This window comes from Hermetia illucens, chromosome 4 (genome assembly GCF_905115235.1).
Source record: "Hermetia illucens chromosome 4, iHerIll2.2.curated.20191125, whole genome shotgun sequence".
Classification (NCBI taxonomy): Eukaryota; Metazoa; Arthropoda; class Insecta; order Diptera; family Stratiomyidae; genus Hermetia; species Hermetia illucens.
The window spans coordinates 59,472,894-59,498,652 of NC_051852.1; the positions used below are offsets into that span (position 1 = coordinate 59,472,894).

Below are 25,759 nucleotides of genomic sequence, written 5' to 3' on the forward strand. Positions count from 1 at the left end.
TCGAAAAACCTCGATTGTTTAAATTTTTGTCTGAGAAGCGATGGTGTTCTTAAGTTATATACAACAAAGAAAATTCAACTATTATATTAATCGCGAAGAATAGAGCTTTACGTTACAACCCGTTGAAACCAAGTATCACGTTGTAGATTTTGGGCGACGTTAAAAAATTATTTGTTTTTGTTAGTGGAAAAGAGCGAATTCAAACAGGATACCAACTTTCCATATTTCCAAGAAAAAGTAGAAAGACTGAAATTTATATAATATGCGTATATGCAAAGTCTCAAATCTAAAATTTACCACAGTGTCGTCCACCCTATCGCTCCCTATGATTCTGAGTGTTAGCCGACTATGAAAGACAATGAATGGCCTCTGGCGGTAGGGACGTAGATATTGCGTCGGTTTTGTGGCGTAACATGCCTTGAAAACATTGGAAATGAGTATACCCCAATCGATATTATATTACATTGATCGTGGAAAAATTGCGAGAAAGGAATCTTAGATGGTATTTCGCGTTGACGAAAATTCATTTGTCAAGATTGGTCTGAACATCGAAGTCGATGATAAACGACCAAAAGGGCAGCTGAAATAATTATGGCTTCAGACGCTGAATGATTTGAAAGCCAGGCCATTGTGATTAGGCAAATCACAGGAAAAAAAATCGCAACCCACCAGGACCCTGCTTATAAACAGGGCAAAGGCTACAGAAAAAGAAAATGCAAAGTGAATTAAAACTTGGAAGAAAACATGTTAGTAGAGACAGCAACAAGTTTATGTATTTACATCAAATATAGTCACACATTAATAGTGAACAAACCCAAATAAATGCAGGTATTTTCGCTTAGAATTGGTGGACCTCGGCGCAAAACCGGGATGTCTGGAGTTCCTTATTAAGGCAAGCCTAGACCGGATGCCGGTTGTTGCACCGTTGATGATGATTTGTTAAGCAACACCTGTGACTTTTATACGTAACATAATTCGCAATTCTTTTTAAACGTCTTAATCTCTGTATGCAAGGCGTGTATTCATAGCGACGGAAAACTTGCCAAATCCAATTGCTCGCTTGTATCTTCGGGCGACATCCTGTAGGTTCTCTTCGTAGGCTGGCGGTGGAAGCTAAAAGAAGGATAGCATACAATACTCAATTTATATTTATGTGCAAGCAACCGCGGCTTAAAATGGTCAATACTTTACTTTACTCACAGTCTGTCTATTGCTTACTAATCGTCTATATTGGACACTTGCGTTGTACCTTTGGATAGCGAAGTATGGACGGATCAATATGTAGTAGATAATTTCAACTATGGATAAAACGCTGAATCCAAGAAATAGACCCATCAGTCCTCCAGTGTTTGCTAAAACGAAAGTAAACTTCAGTTGTATCACTAAAAGTCGTCGGTATTGTACTTTTAACCCTACAAAGGAATTCGGTGAATCCAACGAACTGTTGCTTGGTATTACTCCTGAAAGCTCTCTCGGTGTAGTAGAAATGCACAGCCACTATATTGTCCTCGGCGTACTGCTCGGGCATAGATTGGATCGACTTATCACTGATAAGAAACTGTTTATGGCTGAGGCGTGAAGAATATGTGTCTGTTGCGAACTTCAATTCAAAGCAAGCTGGGATGCACTCCTCACTGCACTGGAATAATTCCTCGCTGGTTTTGTGTGTCTTGTACCGTACCGAGTCTGAACATTTCATATCGGATAGACCACAAACGTTTATATTGGGTGCAATGTGAGGCATGTAGTATTGGACGCAATCACAACGCTCCCTGTGAAGTTTCGCCTCACATTCCATCTCACAATTGCGCCTGGTATACGTGGCGTAGTATTTCAATTTGGCTTCATTGGAGAACATACACTGGCGGTACTTTCGTTCCATGTTCCGGAGTAAGTATGACGCGTCTGCTATCTCAGGCGTAATAGTAACCCCAATTTCGTGGCCAACTTGCAATGAAAAGCCGTAATTTGCAATATCAGGAATTTCAGCTGGATTGTGGAGAAGAGCCTGCGGATTAGTCAATTTTTTTTAGGATGGAGAACACAAATTCCGGGAAATAAGGATTCTGCCAATAGACCAAGACAATAAATTGTCGGACATGTGTACCTTAAATCCAGCCCCATTGGTTGAAGAACAATAATATTCATCAACTTGTGCGTCCAGGATAATACTCAATCCCATACTTTTCCCTACCCCTGAAAAGAGTTCACAAAGTTAATAGTACGTTGAGACCTAATAAAGAGATTATAAAATGTGTAAAATGAAAATAACCAGCAGCAGATCGAGGGTAGAAATTTGGAGGTAGATTAGGCTCATAACCTTCCTCAGGAGACCAATCTACAGCAGTGATATTCGGCGGGTTGAAAGGCCCAAAATGGTCAATCATGCTAAAATGAAAATATAACAAGCTACGGATAATGATTTAAAACTATTCGAACTTACTCAGCATTTTTGTACATAAATTTGGTGTCGATTAGGTTGAAAGCACAGCAAACGCCCTCATCTGTTACAACCGTTCGAAACAAATGTGAACAATTCATCTCATTTGACCCATAACGACACGAGACTAACATTTTGTTGCAGGGTTGAGCTACGTCTACTATAAATTTTTGAAATACAAGCCAGTCCTTGGTGTCATTATTGTCGTTAAAACCTGGATTCCGTCCACATAAAGTCCGCAACATTGCAAATTCAGTGGAGCCACTGTGGAAAGTAAACTGTTCTTTAAGCAAGAATTTAGGTGAAAAAAGACAATTAAGTGAACCCCTTCCAGTTAGGTTAGTATCAATCTTATTATTCAACCAATCTCAACTGTAGTACGTCATAAAGACCTATAACTGACAGAAAATTTAAAAAGTTGCCTTCTTCTTACTGCTTTAGTCGCTTGTACGATATTGGTATGGCTGGAAAGGGATTGAACGATTTAAGTACTTGAGATCGGTGCCCTCAGTCAGGAGTAAGCTATGAATTACATCTCAAAATTATTTTGGATGATGGACCATCCAATGAACCTGCAACAGACCACAGCGTCAATTGCAGTTCTGGCCTCTATGGCGCGAACGCAGGGCAATTACTGGAGTTTTAACAAACAGTATATATTCGTGAGCGAGTACCAGCTGCACCACCTAGCTTCAAGTAGTGAAACGTTACTCACGATTCCATTTCGTTACTCGCATCTGTTTTACTAAGAAAGTCAGCTTGATTCGTTGTACGAACAAATACTACTATTTTCGTTTACACATCAGCGCCGACGTTAAGAACGACTCCATTCGGAAAAAAATGTGACACGCCGGCATCGTCAAAACGCTTCCCTAAACTCCACAATTAGCAGCAGCGTAATCACCATGAGCACTGCATAGAAGAACGAATTCTTCTTAGAAAGAAGTATTCTTTAAAATGGTGACAAGTGCGGGCAATTCAGTAACCTGAAGCTGCAAACATGGTCGAGAAATGTTTCCGGGTAGTGGCTGCTTTAGTATCATTCGAAAGAACTTTTGAAAGTGGGGTCACCAAGACCGTGCTTCCTCATCACATGTCTGAGCAAGGTGTTGTCAGAGCTACCTTGGCACTCAGATCACCCATCACGATCCCAATGTCACCTTTAGGAAGCCTCTGCTGCACTGCGTTCAATTGCTAGTAGAAAGCATCCTTCTTCACAATATCGTAAGTCTTTGTTGGTGCATAGCATTGTACAATTGTGATGCATCCTAACCTTGTCAGAATGCGGCTCCCACGTCACGAGAGTGCACCTCGCTGTAGTCGTCAAAAAAACCCCGACACCGGATTTTCATCTGCTACTATTCAGCTTTCAGCTGTCGGATATCAGTTACCTTATTGTATATTCCTTGTTCATATCTTTCGGTATTATTATTATTAACGTTTCTCGCAATTTCGTTAAATTCCTTTGTTAGTTTATTTACAATCCCTGTTAGTTTTTTGTTAATTCTAAATTGTTGCGTCGGAGCTTCCTGCTATCCATTTCGACGCTGAACCTAACCTATTTTTTGACCTTTTTCTCCGGGGCTGAGTATAGTTCTTATTTTTTCCAGCTGATATTCAATCTTAGGTCCTAGGTTGCGGTTATTTTCTATATGGTTATTGAAATTTTATCAATTAATTGCCAAAGCAATAAGATGTATAATTTTGAAGTTCCCATCTATAGATGCAAATTATTTATTAATTAATTAATTATATATAATTCGACCACCTCCTTGCTTAATTGGACTAATGTATTGGTATGTGTGAAACGTTGCTTATATGCTCCCCGCCCAGGTGAGAAGTCTGGAAAGGTTATGATTGTGGCGTATTTTTTATATCGAATTTGTGGACTCGTCTCCCGGAGACGGTGATTACGGTAACTTTACGGTTTATTTCAACTATCTTTTGTTAGAATTTTGTATAAAACAAAGCATTATTTAAATCGGTTTACTGTCTATCTGTCTGTAACACGGGAGGTGTAATTTTCACCAAATATAGGCAAGTGGGATACCAGATGAAAGTTTACTGCTTTCCGAAACCGGTGATATTTGTTGGAAAGGTGGAAGTCCGGGAACCGAAAGTAATCATTTCTTTCACGGACCCATTCTCAAAAACTACTCAACCGAACAATTTGAAAAAAAAACAACAATCAATCAATACTACTATACTTTTTAGTAATTGACTGGAAAACCTCCATTATGCATTCTACAATATGGACATAACATAGAGCATGTTTCTACCAAATTTGGTGAAAATCGCACTACTACTAACAAAGTTATAATACCTCAAACTTGTCGCTTCTGTACAAATTCAAGACCTTGAATGTCAGTATCACCCAAAAGTGGATATTCTCACATAATATATACATATATTGCACGCTAGGTACTAATGAGACAATTGTCTACTCAAATTTTGCAAATTTTGCAAATTTCGAAAATTTGTCAACATAGGTAATAAATTTAGTACTGTGGCGCGGCAAGATTCGGGGCATTCGAAATTTATTTAGAATGTTGCGAATGCGAGCAGAGTGCCATGAAGGGACGGCAGATATGTCAGATAGAAAAACATTATGGTTGGACTTCTACTTGAACTGACAGGACCTGAAAAAGAAAAAGGACTTCGACTTCGACTCAGTTTACATTTTTGAGACGTAAGTTGTTGCTTGAGATATTGTATTCAATTCGATTTTAACAGAACACATTTTACTTAAATAAAAAAATAATTTACAAATTAATTAATGAAGTAAAATAAACTAATACAAAAGTATCATTTATATTCATCACGTCAATATGTACTTTTTCGAAAGGGTTTCTGTGGGCTCCAGTGTGCTCTTTTGTATATCATCAAATTGGTTGTCTTCATCTTTGAGGTCTTCCACAATTGGCTGGGCTATTCTTATTTTTGCATTGGTAAAGTGCTCCTTGTAAATTTCCTGAGGGGTATCGATTGTTTCTCAAGAATTTTTATCCCGTTTACGATTTTAAAATGTACCTTTTTCCTAAGAATTCGTACTAGCTGTTGCGATGATACGATTTATGTGGTTCTTCATGTAAATCTACACTCTAAAAAATATTGATGTAAATTTACTCTTAATACCTCATATTATAGAAATTAAATTACACGCTGGTGTATTTTGTAAATTTACACTATAAATGTGGTAATAAAATTGGCTCAAATGGGTGTAAAATTAAATGTATTTTTTCACATATATAGCGAAATTTCCCTTAAAAAAAGTATTTTTTTATCTATGTTTTACATTCTTATTTCGAATGAACCTTTTTTAGAGATATATGGAACGTTGACGTTGGAAGTACAGGGAGCTAGAGTTAAACACTCATCATCATTTGGCACCATATCGTGATAAATGCCTTCACGATAATGTGCCGTGCTGCGATAGTACCTAGTGATGTAAAGTGTTTAACTCTAACTTCTTGTACCCCAATGTCAACCATTCATATATCTCTAATAAAACAAGTCGGGAAACCGGAAGCTAGACGCTTCAGATAGGAAAGGTCTTGTGTATTTCTTAGTCTGTAGCACGTAATATATCCATATATGTATTACGTGAGAGTATCCACTTTCGGGTGATACTAACATTCATAGTCTTCAATTTTCAAAAAGGCTACAATTTTGACGTATTATAATACAGGGTGCGGCAGCATAACTTCCTTTTTTAAAATGCGCGCCACTCAGTTAGTTGATGTCATAGCGGAGCGCTAGTGGTCTCGATACTGTAAAGTTTTATCCCGACACGGTTCAGTCGCCATCATGCGTTGGAATAGTGAGGAGCGTGCCTTTGCCGTTGAGGTTTACTTTTCAAGCGGATGTTCGGTTATTGCAACACAGCGTGCATTTCGGAATCGCTTTAATTTAGCCCCGTTGGCTCCCGTCCCAGACCGCAAATCAATTGTTACATGGGTCACTACATTCAGACAAACTGCAAGTGCGACAAAAGGAAGGACTGGAGTCCCTCGGCCCGTTAGATCACCTGAGAACATTGTAGCAGTGAGAGCGTCAATGTTGCGATCGCCACGGCGTTCTGCGCGCAAACACGCATCTGCCCTTGGATTTTGTAAATAAAAACTTTTGATATGTACCTACATTATAAAAAGTAAATAAATATTTTCCGATGCATACAACAGTTTTTATTGAGTTTTGAAAAAAGGAAGTTATGCTGCCGCACCCTGTATAATAATAAATAATAATAATAATATGCATGCCATAATGCTGTATGTAAGGTTATCCATCAAAACCTTGCATACAAGCAAGGGCTGATCACGGGGACATGTCCGGTTTACCGATATGAGCCGCAAGCAGTACTTGATAGTTCTGCTTACAGCATGTATTGGGACCGGCAAGTTCTGACTGATCGCCATACCGCACACAACACGCCTGACGTACTGTTAGTTGACAAGACGGGTCGCCCCGCGTATATTATTGATGTTGCTATCCCCCATAATAGCAACATTGAACGGAAATACGTGGAGAAGAAGGTGAACTATGAGCCATTGGCTCGTGAAATCAAAGAAATTTGGCGTCTCGAGCGGGTGGTTGTAATTCCCATAATATTGTCAGCTACAGGTATTGTACCTAAATCCCTCACGGCTTCCCTTGATGTCCTGGGACTTTCGCACAGTCTGGTTCAAACGTCTGGTGTCTGGAGCATACGTGCTCGATGTTGCGGGGAGTACTCGACGGATTCTCCCACTGACCTACCACCGGCCACCACCACCAGTGCCCCTTCAGTTTTTAAGTAGGTAGGATGGTCCGAGCCTAAATGCTTGGCACTTAGTGCTAGTATTAGGTAAAATCCGGCATCTGCCGAGATTGTGATAACTCGGAAATATTCATGCAATAATAACTCCGCCGAAGCCGGTCCCAAGCCCGGTTGTGAAAGGAGGAGGGATGGATAGCTTCTGTCTGGATGGCTGTACGCCACCGCAGCGTCTCGGGGGGTAGGTGAGGAAAGTGCAGGAACTTTGCAGTCTTGCAGATTACTCACGAAGGAAGCTATCTCAACACCTGGCAGCTAGGCCAGGCGGCATCACCAACACCACGCCGCACTGCAGGTAACAGTTTCAGTACTCGCCGAAGCACTCTTCTCCACCGTCCAGCTGAGGTTTCCGCTGAGGTTCGGGACGAATTCCAAAGAGCGTGTATAGAATTCTCGGATATGGATCCTTTGCATAGACCAGGTATTCCCAGGCTCTATGCATCTCCAGCAACTTCGGGAATTCTATCTCAAATCAATGATGAGATTGCATCTCGACTGTGTGCTGATATGTCGCTGCTGCGACTACAATCACTTGTGTATTGTGGTGCAGTTGCGGCTATCAGATTGCACGGTCAGAAAATTCGCTTTCGTGTTATTGGTTTGAGTCACAAAAGAGATCCACCATGGAAAATTCGTCTGGAACGTCGGCGGGACTCACTAAGGCAGGATATTGCTAGACTGATTCAGATCAGCACTGGCAATGCCAGCCGACGGGTGAGAAACAAAGTGCAGAGGGTTTACCGGAACTATGCCATCCCTTGTGAGACACCCGTTGTTGAAATTCTGGACACACTAAAACAGAAACTTTCTGTCATATGCAGTCGGTTACGATGGTATGGCGAAAGTTATTCCAGAGGTGTCCAGAATGCAACATACGCGAGGAACCAGCAGAGCTTTTTCAGATCTCTTAACGAATCCCAACAGAACGCCCAGACAATACAGTTCTCGGTGACGGAAGCGAAGAGTATTGGGGTGGACTTTGGGGGTTACCTGCCCAGCATGCTGAGCATGCTGAGTGGATCACCGCCGAAGGCACCTGCCATGCCAATACACCTGGCATGAATTTCGCGGATGTTACCGAAGAGGAAGTTCGACGAGCCATAAACAGCTCGAAGAACTGGAGGCCCAGGTCTGGATCGGGTGCAGAATTTCTGGTATAAGAAATTTACCAGCGTACACAGTCGGTTGGCACGCAGTATAAGTGAGGTCATGAGTCGGCCGGAGGAATTTCCACCTTTCCTCACTGCGGGGATTACCTACCTTATCCCTAAGAAGGACACGGTGCAGGAACCCGCAGACACAAGACCGATCACTCGCTTACCAACCCTCTACAAATTCATCACGTCCATTATTAGTGGAAGGATCAATGCGCACCTCGAGACCAACAACATTCTGTCCGAGGAGCAGAAGGGCTGCCGAGTTGGGTCAAGGGGTTGCAAAGAGCAACTCATTATCGACTCGGTAGTTGTAGGACAAGCAACTAGAAGCCAAAGAAACCTCTTCAATTGCTATATCGATTATGCCAAGGCTTTTGATAGCGTTCCGCATTCCTGGCTAATCGACATCCTACATCTGTATCACATTGATCCGAAACTAATAAAGTTTTTGACGACAATCACGAAAGGGTGGCATACCACCTTATGCCGGACATAGTATTGGTGACCTCCTCATCGATGCTATGACCGAGAGAGACTTCTACAAGTACCTAGGAATTCTGCAAGGAACCCATGCTCGAATTGATGATCTGAAGGGTGCCCCGGTGTCCGAATTCCTGTGACGTGTAAAGCTGGTGCTGAAATCGCATCTCTCGGGGAAGAATAAAATAAGCGCGATGAATGCATTCTCTATCCCTTCACTGGCTTATGCATTCGGAATATTGCCGTGGACGAAGATCGACCTGGAAAACGACCAGCGGCGGATACGGACAGCTATGTCCAAATTCCGAATGCATCACTCAAAGTCTGCCGTGGAGCGGATGAACCCGCCTCGTGACATCGGAGGTACGGCGTGGTTGATGTGGCGGCACAACATCATCGCCAAGTCGACTCGCTGCGTGCTTATCTTTACAGCAAAGAGCAGGCGAGTCCCTTGCATGCGGCTTTCTGTAAGGCAGACTGTGGGCTGACTCCACTTAACTTGAAGGATCGATCTTTCAATCCTCTGAGTGGGGTGAAGTCGGACCAAGAGCGGATCGATGAATGGAAGTCGAAGGCAATGCACGGTAAACACGTGAATTGTCTTTGGCAGACATTTTTCGATTTGCATTTGTCGAACAGATGGCTGTGTGCTGGGGAGCTCTTTGCTGAGACGGAAAGGTTCATGTGTGTTATTCAGGACGGCGTGGTCGCCACCCGAGCTTATAAAAAGCTCATCATGAAAGAACAGGTGGAGAACGACCAGTGCAGAATGTGTGGTTCGGCGTTAGAGACGTTTGACCATCTTATTTCTGGTTGTACTGTTATGGCATCGGTGTAATACATCACCAGGCATAATACTATATGTAAGGTTATCCATCAAAACCTTGCATTCAAGCATGGGCTGATCACGGGAACATGCCCGGGTACCGATATGAGCCGGAAGCAATATTTGATAGTTCTGTTTACAGCATGTATTGGGACCGGCAAGTTCTGACTGATCGCCACACTCTACACAGCAAGCCTGACGTACTGTTAGTTGACAAGACGGGTCGCTCCGCGTATGTTATTGATGTTACTATCCCCCATAATAGCAACATTGAACGGAAATACGTGGAGAAGAAAGTGAACTATGAGCCATTGGCTCGGGAAATCAAAGAAATTTGGCGTCTCGAGCGGGTGGTTTTAGTTCCCATAATATTGTCAGCTACAGGTATTGTAACTAAATCCCTCACGGCTTCCCTTGATGTCCTGGGAGTTTCGCACAGTCTGGTTCAAACCATGCAGAAGTACACCATTCTGCATACGTGCTCGATGTTGCGGGGAGTACTCGACGGATTCTCCCACTGACCTACCACCGGCCACCACCACCAGTGCCCCTTTAGTTTTTAAGTAGGTAAGATCGTCCGAGCCTTGGCTTGGCGCTTAGTGCTAGTATTAGCACGGCATCTGCCAAGATTGTGATAACTCGGAAATAGTAACATACTATTATTAACTTTATTTGAACAGATAACGGTATGGAAGGTATTTCGGAAACCAGGCACCATATAGTGGCAGCCTCTTGATTTTTTTCAGATTTTTCCGTGGAGTAGTTTCTGAGAATGGGTTCGTTAAAAAAATTATCACTTTCAACCCCCCTCACTCCTCACCTTTCCAACAAATGTCAAATCCAAGACCGGCTTCGAAAAGTACTAACCGAGACCTTTCGTTTGATACCCCACATGACTTTATTTGATGAAAAAAAATTGTACACCCCCTTTTTGCATATATGGAGACCCCCCCTTAAATTCAACGTAAACGGATGTAACTCATTACACGTGTGAACGTTTACAGTTCCCACCTTTCAACCAAATTTGGTGTTAATCGCAGGAACCGTCTCCGAGCAAAATGCGTGTGACGGACAGACAGACAGACAGGGCCGCTCTTGTGGATTATTTTCTATAACGAAATACTGACCCTCGACCTTCCTACTGGTGTGGCCTCCATTGGTTTCGCGGACGATATTAGTGTGATGGTTGTTGCACGCCTTCTCGAAGAAGTCGAGCTTTATGCAAATGAAGCAGTCTATGAGATTAAATCCTGGTTAGAGAATGCTGGTCTACAACTCGCAGAGCATAAGACGGAAGTAGTGTATTTTATTACCAAGTGGAAAAAGTGCACTTCCATGAAGATCAAAGTTGGAACGCAAACAATTTATTCCAAGCCTGCACTTAAGTACTTAGGTGTAATGATTGACCAGAGGTTAAATTTCAGATTGCATGTATAGGGCGCAGCAACCAAGGCATATAACATCGGAGCACTGGTTGCGAGAATGCTACCAAATATAGGTGACCCAAGGCCGATCCGTCCACTCCTTATTTCGAAAGTGGTGAGTTCGATCCTACTGTATGCAGCCCCAGTATGGGCAGATGCACGGAAAAATGAACAAATAAGAAAAAAATTGGAGCTGAGTACCGCATAAATGTACTCCGAACACGTTGCGCTTACAGAATAATACCCAATGAAGCAGCTTGCGTGATAGCAGGAATGGACCCGGTTGAGATTCTGGCGAAAGAAATACAACGACTTTATGATCGAACGTATCTAACTGGAGAATCTCTTGCCCATCGGCGACAGTTGGCACGAACTGAAACTGTCGCGGAATGGCAAGAGAAGGCCAGAAAAAGGCCACTGGACTCTCAAAATCAGAAGGGATATCCGCAAATGGATCGAGCGACCCCACGGTGAAGTAGGTTTTAACCTAACTCAATTCTTGAGCTGACACGGAGGTTATCGAGCATATTTGGCCCAAAGTGTCCAAATATTGCAGAGGACGAAGAGCACGTCTTTTTTCATTGTCCCAGATTCTAAGCCCAAAGGGCTACATTAGAAGCTACAACCGGGGAGCACTTTACACCCGAAAATATAATGGAACTTATGGTGAAAGCAAAGGGGATATGGACCGAAGTCGAAAAAGTGACTGCAGCCATCGGAAAGAAGCAAGTCATCCGAAAGAATGAACGCGAGAGAAACACGAATATTAACATGAGCGCAGAATAAATTCTGATCCAGTCCCGCGACGTAATACCAAATGGGAGTCCCGCGGGGAGAGTAGAAGGAGAAGGAGGTGGTTTTAGTGGGTAAGAGTCCCACATAACCGTGTGGCAGAAGCCTGCGGTAGCTTTTGAAGCTTTTATGGAGTAGAAGCTTTTAGAAGTTTTTATAGAGTAGACTTTTCCTTCCCCAAAAAGTAATTTTTTAATACATTGATTGGTGCTTCGCACTCACGCGAAAGAACAGACGATCCTTATGTTCTTATGGGAATAAGGACGATTGCGTGATGATACGAATACGCCAACTGAAGTACCAGCCTCAGCACATGATTTAGGCGACCCCACGGGTTATTTTGTCGCACTGCTTTGACTTAGAAAAACCTTTACACTGTTCTTTTGCCAAGTGAAAAATCTTTGTTCGGACGCCAGTTGTTAATCTCCTTTCAAATGGAACTTAGAAAACAAATTTAAATTACAATTTAAGCTTAGTCTCTGCGGAGTTATGTTCTCATAGAATAGACAAGTCACAACAACGCGAATAGACAAGACAAAACAACGCGACGTTATTCGCAATTCATAGAAAATCCCGTTCAAAAGCGCCACGAAACTAAAGCAAGATGTTACGACGTACACGGGCAGACAGGTTCACCCTTAGAACATATTCGTAGTATTATGGGCTGGGAAACTTCCTAGTAGTCCGGGCAGAAGATAACGCTTCATTTCCGAAAATAATGCAGAAAACAGCCTGCGTTTGTAAAAGAGCGCACTATTAAAATCTTAGACTTTTGGTATTCAGTTCTGAGGCCTAGCAAGAGTAAATACAACTTGCTTTTGTTTGATTGAAAGCAGTAAGTTTCTAGATAAGCCAATAACGAGCTTCAAACTCGCTATATATTTACATGCAGGCGTCATGCTTGATGAAGGGGACCAGAAAAACTTGGGACTTCGAAGACACTAGAATAAGTGGATTGGTATTTATTGACGGTCTCATACGTGTTTAGATATGCGTTCTTGAACCTTCTCTCAATTAGATCAATTTTTCGCAGTGTACCAAAAAGATTACTAGTTACATTATGGGTATGACACAAAATACAGCAGAAGCTGTCACCTTTTTTCTGCTTGAAATTAAGTAAGCTAATATCAAAATATCATTTAGTTCCCTTTTTACACATTTTTCGCTACCGTAATTTTTTCGTTTCTGACAATACTCTAATAATAATCATTAGCCCGACATTACAATTGCGTTAGGGCCTTCAAACGCGTTAGAGCACTTGATTCAGGACCGTAACCGTAGAGGTAAACTGTACCCGGCAAAGAGCCGAGCATTGTGCCCACCCTTGATCATTACTCTGATTTAACCCAGGTACTAATTGACAGCTGAATCGAGTGATATCCCGCAATAACACTGCTGATAAAAACGATCAGCGAGCTTAACGACACCGTGAGTGCCCTTCAGTCTATGCTAACGTCAGTCCCAAGTGTCCCCTTAATTCGTCAAGAAGGAGCAAAAAGAAGATCCGTTCAACTTCATCTGTTGGCGGAAAAAGAACAAAAGGTAACACGTGCGTTCTAAAAGTGTAATTGCTCCTCAAGTGCTAAGGCATATAGCCCAGTATTGCTGCATAGTGCACAGATGCACTAAATGCAGAAAGACCGCCCAATTGTTAATCGATACTCTGAAGGCAGACAGACAGAAGGCATTTCAGAGACCCATCTTAAAAGCGACCTTAACAAACACTTCACCAGGTATCACATTATTGAAAATGACAACAATTGCGGTGCTGCCCTCTAATCCGAAAAGACAATCTTTTTGAGGAAATCACCATTGACAACTTGGAAGCTTCTTCTTGTTAGTCTCCGTTTACGTCAAATGTGATGCTAGAACTGGACCTTTACCTGGAAATTTTTGGTAATATCCAGTTAAAATCAAAGCACCTCTTCTCTATGCCGAGAAGAAAGTCAATATAGATGGGAAAACCCCGCTCAAATAAGTCCACAGCGAAAGCGACAGGATAGACTGATCAAAGTTCATGAGTTTGAATATAACCCTCTACACCAAGATATTATGCTATACATACAAGTCACACAAATATGGCCCAGGAATCTCAAACGAGCTTCTCACAAAAAATGGAAATAAAGTCAACGCAAATTACCGAGCTTTGCTCTCGCGGATTCATTGCCTAGGTACAATAATCAAGTAAGTGGCGGTGAATTTCCACAATGAAAAATTAAGCTGGAAATCAGCAGATGGGTGTTAAACCCAAGCCTAATATATTTCAGAATATAAACATCCTGACGAGTAAAAACATGCTTCGTTCCTACTAAGAACAGAGAACCCGTCAGCATTGACGGTAGAAAACCGCAAACCCTTGCAGAACCATTTGAAAGTCATCTCAATGCCCCTTCTTCTCGGAGCAATCTGGTTCGAATTGAACATGACTAGATACAAATAAATTTTGTTTTGGGATGAGCTTGTCCTTAGCCCACCATCTACTTGATGGCGGGCTGCACATATTAGAGAAGCAACTTACTTCTTCTATTCAGTGCGCGGACTGCTCCTTCGTGGGCGAGCGACTAGATACAACTTGGGTTCTAGTAGTTGAGCACAATTTTAGTCTTATCACAAAAGATAATAATGTCATCCTAATTTTCCATGAGATATATGATAGAATATGTTCTTTTACAAAGTACAATCTATTGTATTACTCACATTGAGCGAAGGTAATGATAGTTTTTTTCTGACTAACTTTCCTGAATATTTGTGCTTTGCAAGAAATAGTCTCGCTGTTTCACGTGACAGCTTAATTCCGCCATCTCAGCAGTCAGCGATCTTGTAAAAATTTCGATTAAGATCGAGTGAGTTGCCTAGCCTAACCTAGAATATACAACAAGATCCATCATAAATAAGAATGGGAGACATCCAGTGTTGTTGGAAGCGGACAGATTACGGCACTAGGAAACGTAACAAAGATACTAAATAGTAGTTTATGAGCGTACTTAGGTTCAAGCAAATACTGGAGATTTTCAATTCTGCTGTTGTTGTATTTTGTGTCATGCCTATGTATACCACGTGATGTTACTTCCAATATTTTTAGTGCACTCCGAAAAATTGCTTCAAGAAAGGAACTTCAAGCGCGCGATTCTAAATACATATGGAACCATACAATGAAAAGACCAAAACATTTGTTCCCACGTAATACAAGTAACGCAAGGGAGGCAAAGAAAATGAACTTAGAGGGGTCATCCCGTGTGAAGTTCACCATAGATTTATTAATATCTTGAGCGTGTATAGTAATTTTTCTACCCCGATCGCATAGTTGGTTATTGAAATACAGAGCAATTTATGCACCCATCTCCAAAAAAGTAAACGGCATTTTAACGTACAGACTCAACTACAGTCCGCAAACTAGGATTATTGAAAAATATTAAAAGCTAAATTTTTGGTGCCGTGTTAAACTTGTTTTTTGTGAATTTTGGTGTTTTTTCACGGCTTCTTCAATGAATAAAAAAAACTACTTAATCGATCGCAATTATCCTAGTTTGCGGACCGTAGAAAGATGTTCTGAATAAGTCCTGAAATATTTTTTAGATTTTGGGCTATGGTGGCAGCCGATTTCCAACATTCAGTTTCGAGAAAAAAGTATTTAAAAAGTAGAATGCGATTTTTAGCCACAAAACTTTAACTGACCATTAATCTGCTATACCTATTCCATAAACCTTAGGTTTCTTGAAGAAACACATGTACAGCCTTGGCTTCAATTTTTGTCCTTTTAACGAAGTCGTTCGGATCGATAAATACGAGGTTTATTACGGCGATCGACATAAATCTAGCATGTGACTTATCACGTGTTTAACATTATAATTTCCGAACGACTTCGAATATCAAAAAATCACTTTCCCCATATATTCTAAACTATATTTAGATACAATTGATGCCAAAAAAAATTCGATTCCGCGAATCCGACACACATCAACAAATTATATTTTTTTAATATAATAATTTGGCCACTCCCTTTAATATTCAAATATGGTGTCAGCAATAATAAAACTAAAACGATAAAAACGACCATGTACTGTTTGAGTACTTACTTTTTGAAGTCCTGAACTTTGCCAGCCAAAGCTTGGTTCATATTACAAATTGTAATGGCCGGAAAGGGAATCTCGTTGATGTACGTTGAGTCAGGATTAATTCCAATAATAACAGGTGTTGCACTCCACTCTTGATACACATCGTAAATGAAGTTGCACGATAGAAGTGCAGCAATTACGAAGGAAATGAAGAAAAACCCTCTTATGGGCACAAGGGATTTGAGGAAGTGCACCATTATGAAAAGAAAATTGAAAAAATTTATTCGAACCATAAAGAAAATGAAATTAACTGCATTTTGCAAGGAAAGATGCCAATATGAAATTCAAATTATTGAAGATTTACCTTTCATATAATGATAGCCGATCGTCGCCAATGAACTTCAATCCATGCAATGAAGAATTCTTCGCAAATGCGGAAGTATTTTCGTAAACTGATGGGTGTCCGACATCAAAATTTTCCTCGATATTTCGCTTGATGTTGTCTACCCCACAATTCATCACTGGGAAAAGTATATCCATTAATATTACATTATTATACATCCTCATGAATGATTTGAGTGTATCTACATTTCAAAAGCTGGCTTTTGGATTGGGAAAGAATTACAAAGCCTTAGCGACCAATTTAATTCCAATACTTTGTTCACTCTCGACTACTTGAATCTATTAAGTTGTTGCAAATGAAATGGCCGTTTTGTATTAAAATTTGAAATGACTGTAAAGCTTACAAAAATTTATTTATTTAATCAAAATACGTCTCAGTCGATTCAAAACACTTCTCCCAGCGAGATTCAAGAGCATATATGCCAGTCTCGTAGAGGTCCAACTGTCGGGTGTTCATAAATTCGCGAAGGCAATTTTGACAGCCTCTTCGTTCCTAAATTGTTTTTCCGGCAAAAAATGGTCAAAATGCTTAAAAAAGTGGTAGTTGATTGGCGAAAGGTCCGGTGAATATGGTGGATGAGGCAGAGTCTCATACTGCAGATCGTCCAACTTTTGAACCGTTGTTCTGGATACATGGGGTCGTGCATTGTCGTTAAGGAGCATCACACCATCTTTGTTGACTAATCTTGGCCGTTGTATACTCAATTTTCGGTGCATTTCCTCGAGTTGGGCTTAGTATTGCTGTGCATTTATCGTTTCGCTAGGTGCCAAAAAAGAATAGTGGACAACTCCAGCTGTAGACCACCAAACACTCCCCATTAGCTTCTTCGGATGGAGGCTCGGTTTCGGCATATGCTTCGGTGGCTCATTAGCATCTAGGCATTGCACTGATCGGCAACGAGTGTCGTATAATATCCACTTTTCATCACATGTCACTATTCTGTGCAAAAAGGGATCGCTTCTGTTGCGGAAAAGTAAAGAACTGTAAATTTCCATTCGAAGCGTCATGTTTTGCTCCGTTAGGGCATGTGGAACCCTTTTGTCGAGCTTTTTCACCTTTCCAAGTTGTTACAAGTGCCGGGAAACTGTCGAATAGTGTACGCCCAGTTTCTCTGCAATGGCTCTCACAGACTGCCGTGTGTCGGATTCAACTAGCAAACGCAGCTCGTAGTTGTAAATCGATGCTCCTGGATGTCCACGTGGCTAACTTTGAAGATTTACGTCGCCTGACCGGAATTTTTCGAACCACCGCCGTGTGATTCGTTCGCTTACCGTATCAGCTCCAAATGAGCTGTTAATGTTCCTGGTCGCCTCCGCTGCTTTATGACCAAGTTTGAACTCATACAGAAAAAGTATACGTTCTTGGCTCTTTCCCATACTTTTTTCCTTTTTATTCACTGTTATCACATGGTCGATCGATGGTCAAAACTGAAATGACTCCTTGATTAAATGTAGGAGTATCTATACTTCATTATCCTACACCAACAGCGCCAACTGGTGGTGGTTTGATGCAGCAAAATCGCAACTAACTTCACTTGATTGCCAAATCGGCCATTTCATGTGCAACAACCTAATGTTTTACATCTTTCGAAGACAGTTAGTCAGTTAATTCAATCCTTGATCTAATTACTACTTTGTGTGACCCCAAACCTGTCATACATGTCGGAGCGAGAAACAACTATTTTTTAGGAAAAGTTTACTGTATGAGTGATTAATTGAAGGCGTTTAACAGTCATGATCTCCGTTACCTTTCGAGAAAACGAAATGAAAAGTTTGGCTCTGATGGTGGGGAAAACATTGATAAAGAAATCTTCTTTGTTCTTTACCCTGTTTGATACTCCATGTTCCACTTTAGAGCATTCCAGGCCTCAGCGTGAGCTGTTTTAGCTATGAGAGGAACCCCTACTAAGTGCTTCTTTCGCTGCTTTGTGGATACATGCATTCAAATGGAAACCTCTACGCGTCAGGTACCAGTATCTCAAGTCCGGTCGCAACTTCTTCATCATATTGTGGATTTTCAATATAAGTTTATAGATGAATACAGATAAAAGAAGTATTTTGCAAGCGTAGAGAGGGTCTTTTTAAGGTTGTGTATAAAACAAAACCTTATTAAAATTGGTTTACTGTCTGTTTGTCAGTCTGTCCGTCACACGTATTTTTCTCAGAGATGGTTGTAGCGATTCAGAACAAATTTGGTGGAAAGGTGAGAACTGTGAACGCTAGCGCATACAGTGAGTTCGTCGAATTCAAGAGGGAGGTCATCATACATGCAAAAGGGTGGTGTAAAATTTTTTTCATCAAATATAGTCATGTGGGGTATCAAATGAAGGTCTCAATTAGTACTTTCCGAAACTGGTATTAGTTTCAACATTTGTTTGAAAGGTGGGGAGTGCCGTTGGTTAAAAGTGATCACTTCTTTCACGAAAAATCTGAAAAAGATCAAGAGGCTGCCACTATATGATGCCTAGACTCCAAAATACCCTCCATACCGATATCTGCTCAAATAAAGTTAATAATAGTATATTACTATAATTTTTGGTAATTGGGTGTAGAACCTCCCTTAAGTTCCCCCTAGCATCACGAAATTCAAAACTTTAATTGTCAATATGACTTGAATGTGGATATTCTCACATAACATATGCGTATATTACGTGCTGCGTACTAATGGGACAAATGCACACTCAAATGTCTTTATAAAAGAAGTACACAAAACCTTTCATACCTGATGCGTCCAGCTTGCGGTTTCCCGACTTGTTTACCTCTTCATCTTCACCCTACTTGATGCTTTGAGCAATGGCTTGAGATTTCAGCCGTAGGGACTGAAACGTTTTGAGTCCTTATACAGAGTTTAAAATTGCCTTGATTAAGGGAACTGCATACCCAGCTACTACTACATTGGTGGCCCTTATATGGTAACGTCAAGCAAGCGTTCTTGTCTCTTCTTCGCAGCCTTTGGCGCACCTTGATACTGAGAAACACCTGCTATATGCAGTTTTGATAGTGAAGGGACTTAGATAGCAATTATTATGTATGTTATCGTGAATTTTTTTCACAACTTTTTATTTATTATTTTATCTTCCACATTTTGCAAAACTAACAATATGTAACCGAATCTCATTCACTAAAGGAGCATTTGGAATTTCTGATTATCAAAAAGGTGGCAGTATTCTAAGGTAAAGCGTGGACTAATTTTGACATGCCAATGAAAATAATTTAACCATTTTGTTTTGACACGAATATTTGCGTGATCTTACGGTTTTTCTTGATATTTATTAATTTGAGTATTTCGTCGCCTAAGAGAGGAGTATTTACGGTTGCTATTATTCGAAGGGTCTTCGACTAGGTTTATTGGGCAATTTGATGTTGCAAATTTACCTCGCGCCTCATAGCTGAATTTCGTAGGTCGAGATGGGTTTAACTAATGACTTGTTATTTAGTGATAAGCTTGAATTTCGACAAGTTTCACTTGCGTTCGTTTAGCTTCGATGTATCTTCTACAAGTAAGACGTCGATCAAGGTGGAAGCTAAGGTATCTGACACTGTCACTTTGTGGAATATTGATTTCATGATTGAGTGTAAACGTAACGTGACAGCGAATTCACTATATCTTTAGCCACCATTCACGTTTTTTTTTTTTCAAATAAAATTACAGAGATTTAAAAGAACCGTTCTTATGAGAGCTAAGGACGGCCGTGTCACTCGCGAATGTAGATATAGGCAGATTACCATAAATCAGATATAATGATGAAGTTGAAACCCTGAGCTAATTTTGCATACTATACTTTTTAAATTTTATCGTCCAGAGCTTTTCGTAAACCTTTTGTTGCACCTGACATTCTGGTTTTTATCCTTAGAGAACGATGTGTTTGTCATGCGCGTCTCAAATTTAATTTTTTGTGGATCGTTTGTAGGATACGCGCTGAGCGATTATATCGGTTGACTATCGTTTGGTTTACTTTTGTGGATAGTCGTACATGGTGAGGTTATCAATGGCTACGCCAATGTCACGAATAATATTCAGAGGTACTGTGTACTGTGGTCAAAGGGTAGTATAAGTCCTAGGGCGAAACGTGGATTGGTACCTACGATGGAACATAAAACTTGGGAAAATCCTGCTGAACCAACACCAACAGCTCTACTACCAAACCCTATCTTCACCTCCACACGGTGACCGCTGGCAGCTCTTTCATAACGAAAAGTTGCAGACGGGCAAGGATGAAAGCGAGTCTCCCGCGCCTAAAAACCGGACAAATTGTACCAACTGGTCCTACAGGTTCGGGGTTGGGTAGGGATGACAACCCTACACGGGAAAAAACTTACGAAGCCACAACAGGAGCCTCGGACAGGACGGATAACAAAACGACGAACCCGGCAACGATAACGGAATAACGATTTGCGCATTTTCTCATGGAAGGTGAGCTAGCCGATACCCTGTCCCAACATAGGGCTGATGTAACAGCGTTACAGGAGATGCGTTAGACAGGGACCGGTTTCCTGGAGAAGAGTCGCTACACCATATATTATAGTGTCCATCCAGTAAACCATGTGCTCGGAGTAGCTTTCTTAGTCAACTAAAAAATGAAACCTCCTGTCATCGGCTTTGAAAATATAAACCAACGGCTAAGCACTCTGTGCTTACGAGCCAAATTTAGAAATATAAGCCTCATTAACGTTCACGGCCCTACAGAGGAGACTGCAAAGTCGGAGAAGGATACCTTCTACGAGGCAGTAGAAGGAACCTTCGAAGCATTCGATGATATCAAAATCATTTTTAACAGCCAAGTAAGGAAGAAGCCCGGTTTCAGGCGATACGTCGGCTCCCATAGCTTACATCAAAATACAAATGATAACGGACTGCGGATTATTCAATTAGCAGTGTCACACGAAATGGTTGTTGGAAGTACCTGGTTCGCGCAGAAAGTGGTCCACAAACATACGTGGGCCTCTTCAAACGGGACCACTTTCAACCAAATTAATGACGTGTTGATCGAACGCCGCCACCTCTCAGCCTCGATGAATGTGAGAACATATAGGGGAGCCAATATAGACTCGGATCACTATCTCGTTGGCATGGTGCTCCGAGCTCGAATAACAACACCACTCAAAATCCCCTCTGGCAATCAAGTGAGAGTTAACACTGAAGCCATTAACAACACAGCCCTCCGCAACACCTATAAGAAAGAAATGGATCCCGCAATAACCGCAGGCAATAGAGATCCTGGAGATGAAGCATCAACAAATGATCTTCATAATCACCTGAAGAACGTTATCATTGATACGACCACAAAGATACTTGACCCCACCCCCAAAAAGAGTCATAACGGCTGATTTGATAATGAATGTAAGCTAGCTACGGAACGGAAGGATGGTACATACAGAGCAATGCTGCATTCTCAAAGAAGAAACTCACGCGCAGAGATTTATGATAAACTCCGGCAAGCGGAGAAGCGACTTCGCAGACGGAAAAAGGAAACTTTGGAGAACCAACAAGTCTGTGAACTCGAAAAGTACAGGGAGCAACCGCACCAGGCGTGCAAGTTTTACCAACAAGTCAGCAGGATGAAGCCTCGTACACCTTGATGTTCATCCTGCCGAGACAAAGAGGGAAATCCTATTTCCGACAGAATGGGCATATTGGAGCGACAAATACTGCCACAACCAAGTATAGAAGAAACAGTCCGTGCAATTCATCGACTTAAAAATCTTAAGTCGCCAGGAGTCGATGGAATTATAGCCGAATTGGTTAAATATGGAGGCGACCAATTACACCAAGCGGTTCATCAACTTGTGCTCAAGGTATGGGATAGCGAATCAATGCCCGACGACTGGCAAAGAGGTATTATCTGTCTCATACATAAAAAGAGAGATATCGCACAGAGCTATCGCGTTGCTGAGTATCATCTAAAAGATATTCTCCTCAATCTTGCTGGGCCGGATAGCCGACCGGATTTTCTCTTTACAGCAGGCGATGGAAGAACTGTTGGAATATGGATATGAGTCACCATCCACTCATCGAATTTAAAGCCGCCTATGGTAGCATAGCCAGAGTAAAACTCGACACGGCCATGAGAGAACTCGGTATCCCAACGAAATTGATAAAACTGACTAGGCTGACCCTGGCCAATGTGCGAAACCAGATAAAAGCAGCAGGGTCACTCTCAAGACCATTCGACATCAACAACGGTCTACACCAAGGGGATGCCCTATCATGCGTCCTCTTCAACCTGGCTCTCGAGAAAGTGATCCGTGATGCTGAGGTAAATGCAAAAGGTATGATCCTCCTTAAGTCCACCCAACTACTGGCCTATGCCGACAATATCGACACCTTGGGAAGAACGACCCGAGACGTACAAATTACCTTCATCCAGATCGAGCAGGCGGCAATTGGCGCGAGATCTTGGGCTGCACATCAATGAAGGCAAAACAAAATATATGGCGGTAACGTCAGCACCAAAAACCAACCAACCAACAACATCAAACCGCACTGGTCAAATAGGAAGAATGAAGATAAGAGACTACAACTTTGAGACCGTTGATAATTTCTTCTATCTAGGGTCGAAAATCACAACCGATAACAGCTACGATGATGAAATCCGCGCACGGTTGTTGTCAGCCAACAGAGCCTATTTCAACTTACAAAAACTGTTCCGCTCGAAACGTCTCACCATAGGGTCAAAGCTCTTACTGAACAAGACTATGATCTTGCCAGTCCTCATGTATTCCTCGGAAACTTGGGATCTTAGAAAGAAAAATAGCGAACTCTTGGCCGCACACAATGACGAAATCTATGAGCTAAATAGGTTACGGTGGACGGGTCGCTTAATCCGTATGGATGAGGATGATCCAGCCGGCAAAGTCTATACGGGCAATATCTATGGTAGAAAAAGAAGACGAGGCAGACCCTGCCTAAAATGGAGCGATGGCGTAGGCCAGGACGCCAGACAGCTTTTGGGGATATCGAATTGGTGGACCTCGGCGCAAAACCGGGATGCCTGGAGCTCCTTATTAAGGCAGGCATAGACCGAATACCGGCTGTTGTGCCGTTGATGATGATGATGAAACAGTCACGCCTCTACAGAGGAGAACACAGAATCGAAGGACGATATTTTCTACGAGGGAGTGGAGCGGACCCGTGAAGCCTCTCCCAAGTATAATTTCAAAATCAAACTTGGAGATTTTAACAGTCAAGTAGGGACGGCTTCCGGATTCAAGCGATTCGTCGGCTCCCATTTCTCACATAAGGATACCAATGATAATGAACTGCCGTTTATTCAGTTAGCAGTGTCGCACGAAATGGTTGTTGGAAGTACCTGGTTTACGCGGAAAGCGGTTCATAAACATGCATGGGCTTCTGCAGATGGGACCACTTTCAACCACATTGACCGCGTGTTGATTGAACGCCACCACCTCTCAGCCTTGATGAAATGAAGCCATCCACAAAAAAGGCCCTCCTCCAATGCAAGCTAGGAACGGAAAGGAAGAATGCGGCATACCAGACATTACTGCACTCTCACAGAACGAAATTGATAAGCATGATTAGGCTGACTCTGACCAATATGCGATGCCAGATAAAAGCGGCGGGATCACTTCCGAGACCATTCAACATCAACAACGGTCAAAGGCAAGGGGTTGCCCTATCATGTGTCCTCTTTAACCTGGCCCTGGAGAAAGTGATTCGCGATGCAAATGTCAATGCAAGAGGCACAATCTTCTTCAAGTCCACCCAACTTCTGGATGCGTTGACGATATTGACATTACGAGAAGAACAACCCGAGATGTACAGTCTATCTCCATCCAGATTGAGCAGGCGGCGCGAGATCTCGGGCTGCACAATAATGAAGGCAAGACGAAGTACATGGTGGCAATGTCAGCGCCAAAAACCAAAAAACGAACAACATCGAATCGCACCAGTGAAATGGGAACAAAAAAGATAGGAGACTACAACTTTGAGACCGTTGATAATTTCTCCTATCTAGGGTCGAAAATCCCAAACGATAACAACTATGACGATGAAATCCGCACACAGTTGTTGGGTGTCAACAGAGCGTAATTCAGCTAACAAAAACTGGTTCGCTCGAAGCGTACCATAGGGTCAAAGCTCTTATTGTACGAGACTATGATCTTATAAGTCCTTTTGTATTCGCCGGAGACTTGGGTTTCAGCACGAAAAATTGCGGAGTCTTGCCTCGTTCGGGAGAAGAATCCTCCGAATCCATGAGCATGGACAATTCCGTAGCCTACACACCGATGAAATCTTTCAGCGATATCACGAACGTCTATTTGTGGATAAAATCCGTCCCAACAGGTTGCGGTGGGCGGGTCACCTAATCCGCATGGGTAAGGATGATGCAGTCCGGAGAGTCTATAAGGGAGACGGACCCTGACTGAGAAGGAACGATGGCGTAGGTCAGGACGCCAGATAGCTTTTAGGAATATCAAATCAGTGGGCAGGCAGGGGAGTTCCTTATTAAGGCAGGCCTAGACCTGATACAAGTTGTTACGCTGTTGTTGATGATGATTGCTATCATTAATAAACCATCGGCATAGCGTTAGATTCTGACATTATACGAAGACCGGGCATGTAAGTACATTGCATAGAGGTTGAAAATATAGGATCGTGGGCACAGCCTTCAAAAATGCCATTCCTCATCCATTATTAAATTTCTCCGGCTTAGATAGATTCAGGCAAGTGGTATTATTCCTCTTCATACGATGCATTCTAGGATTATGAGGTCTACGCTGTCGTACGTATTGTTTATGTTTATAACTGCAGCCACAACACGTTCCTTTTGCTCTTTGCAGCTGAAATATATAGGGGAACTTCGTTTAAGCAAGAGGTAATAATCATAAAATAAAATAAATAAGTCCTGTGATTATTTAGAAACCTGAAATTGGAATTGCAAACCAAATAATCATGAATCTCCCTCTTCTGAAAGTGATGGAATTACCATTGCACAAGACGATTGCTGCTGCCCGCAACGCCATTGTCACCTCTTCTTAATATGTGTTCTATCCACTGCCATTTCCGTCTTTCAACCACAGTTGGTACGAGTGCCAGGCCTGCGCGTTGACTAAGCTCTTCATTTAAGATAACGTCTGACCAACGAGTATTGACGAAAGCTTGAAGCGTTTGGGTAGCTGTGGATATCAGTTTCCATACGCTACTCCCATATGGCAAGTGATAACTGAACTTTCCAGATTTTAGACAACGCAGTGAAAGCGGATCTAGTCCTATTAATGCATCACACAATATTTAGTTTGATGCTGCCCTCCGGAGAAACTACGCTTCCCGCATATACAAATTGCTCTACCCCTTCAATGCTCTGCCCATTAATGCAGGTAGGCAGAGTGTGATGACCGACTACTTTGA

The 25,759-nt window shown here is 41.9% G+C and overlaps 1 protein-coding gene across 1 annotated transcript; it reads right to left on the reverse strand.

Annotated features, from left to right (window-relative positions):
• Window positions 1-996: 996 nt before the first annotated feature.
• Window positions 997-25,374, reverse strand: LOC119653943 (pickpocket protein 28-like). Its single transcript, XM_038059104.1, has 9 exons — window positions 25,338-25,374; window positions 16,352-16,508; window positions 16,009-16,209; window positions 2,444-2,704; window positions 2,273-2,388; window positions 2,108-2,196; window positions 1,417-2,008; window positions 1,201-1,352; window positions 997-1,113 (listed from the first exon to the last, which is right to left on the reverse strand). Exons 1-9 carry the CDS (start codon window positions 25,372-25,374, stop codon window positions 997-999), a joined length of 1,722 nt encoding a protein of 573 aa, XP_037915032.1.
• Window positions 25,375-25,759: the final 385 nt, after the last annotated feature.

What these genes read in the sequence shown, in the direction of transcription:
- LOC119653943 (XM_038059104.1), bottom strand. Translation starts at nt 25,374, where the DNA reads ATGGCGTTGCGGGCAGCAGCAATCGTCTTGTGCAATG. An exon ending in AGCAATCGTCTTGTGCAATG is followed by an intron (nt 16,509 to 25,337) that starts GTAATTCCATCA and finishes TACTTTTCCCAG; the next exon opens with TGATGAATTGTGGGGTAGAC. An exon ending in CGGCTATCATTATATGAAAG is followed by an intron (nt 16,210 to 16,351) that starts GTAAATCTTCAA and finishes TGTGCCCATAAG; the next exon opens with AGGGTTTTTCTTCATTTCCT.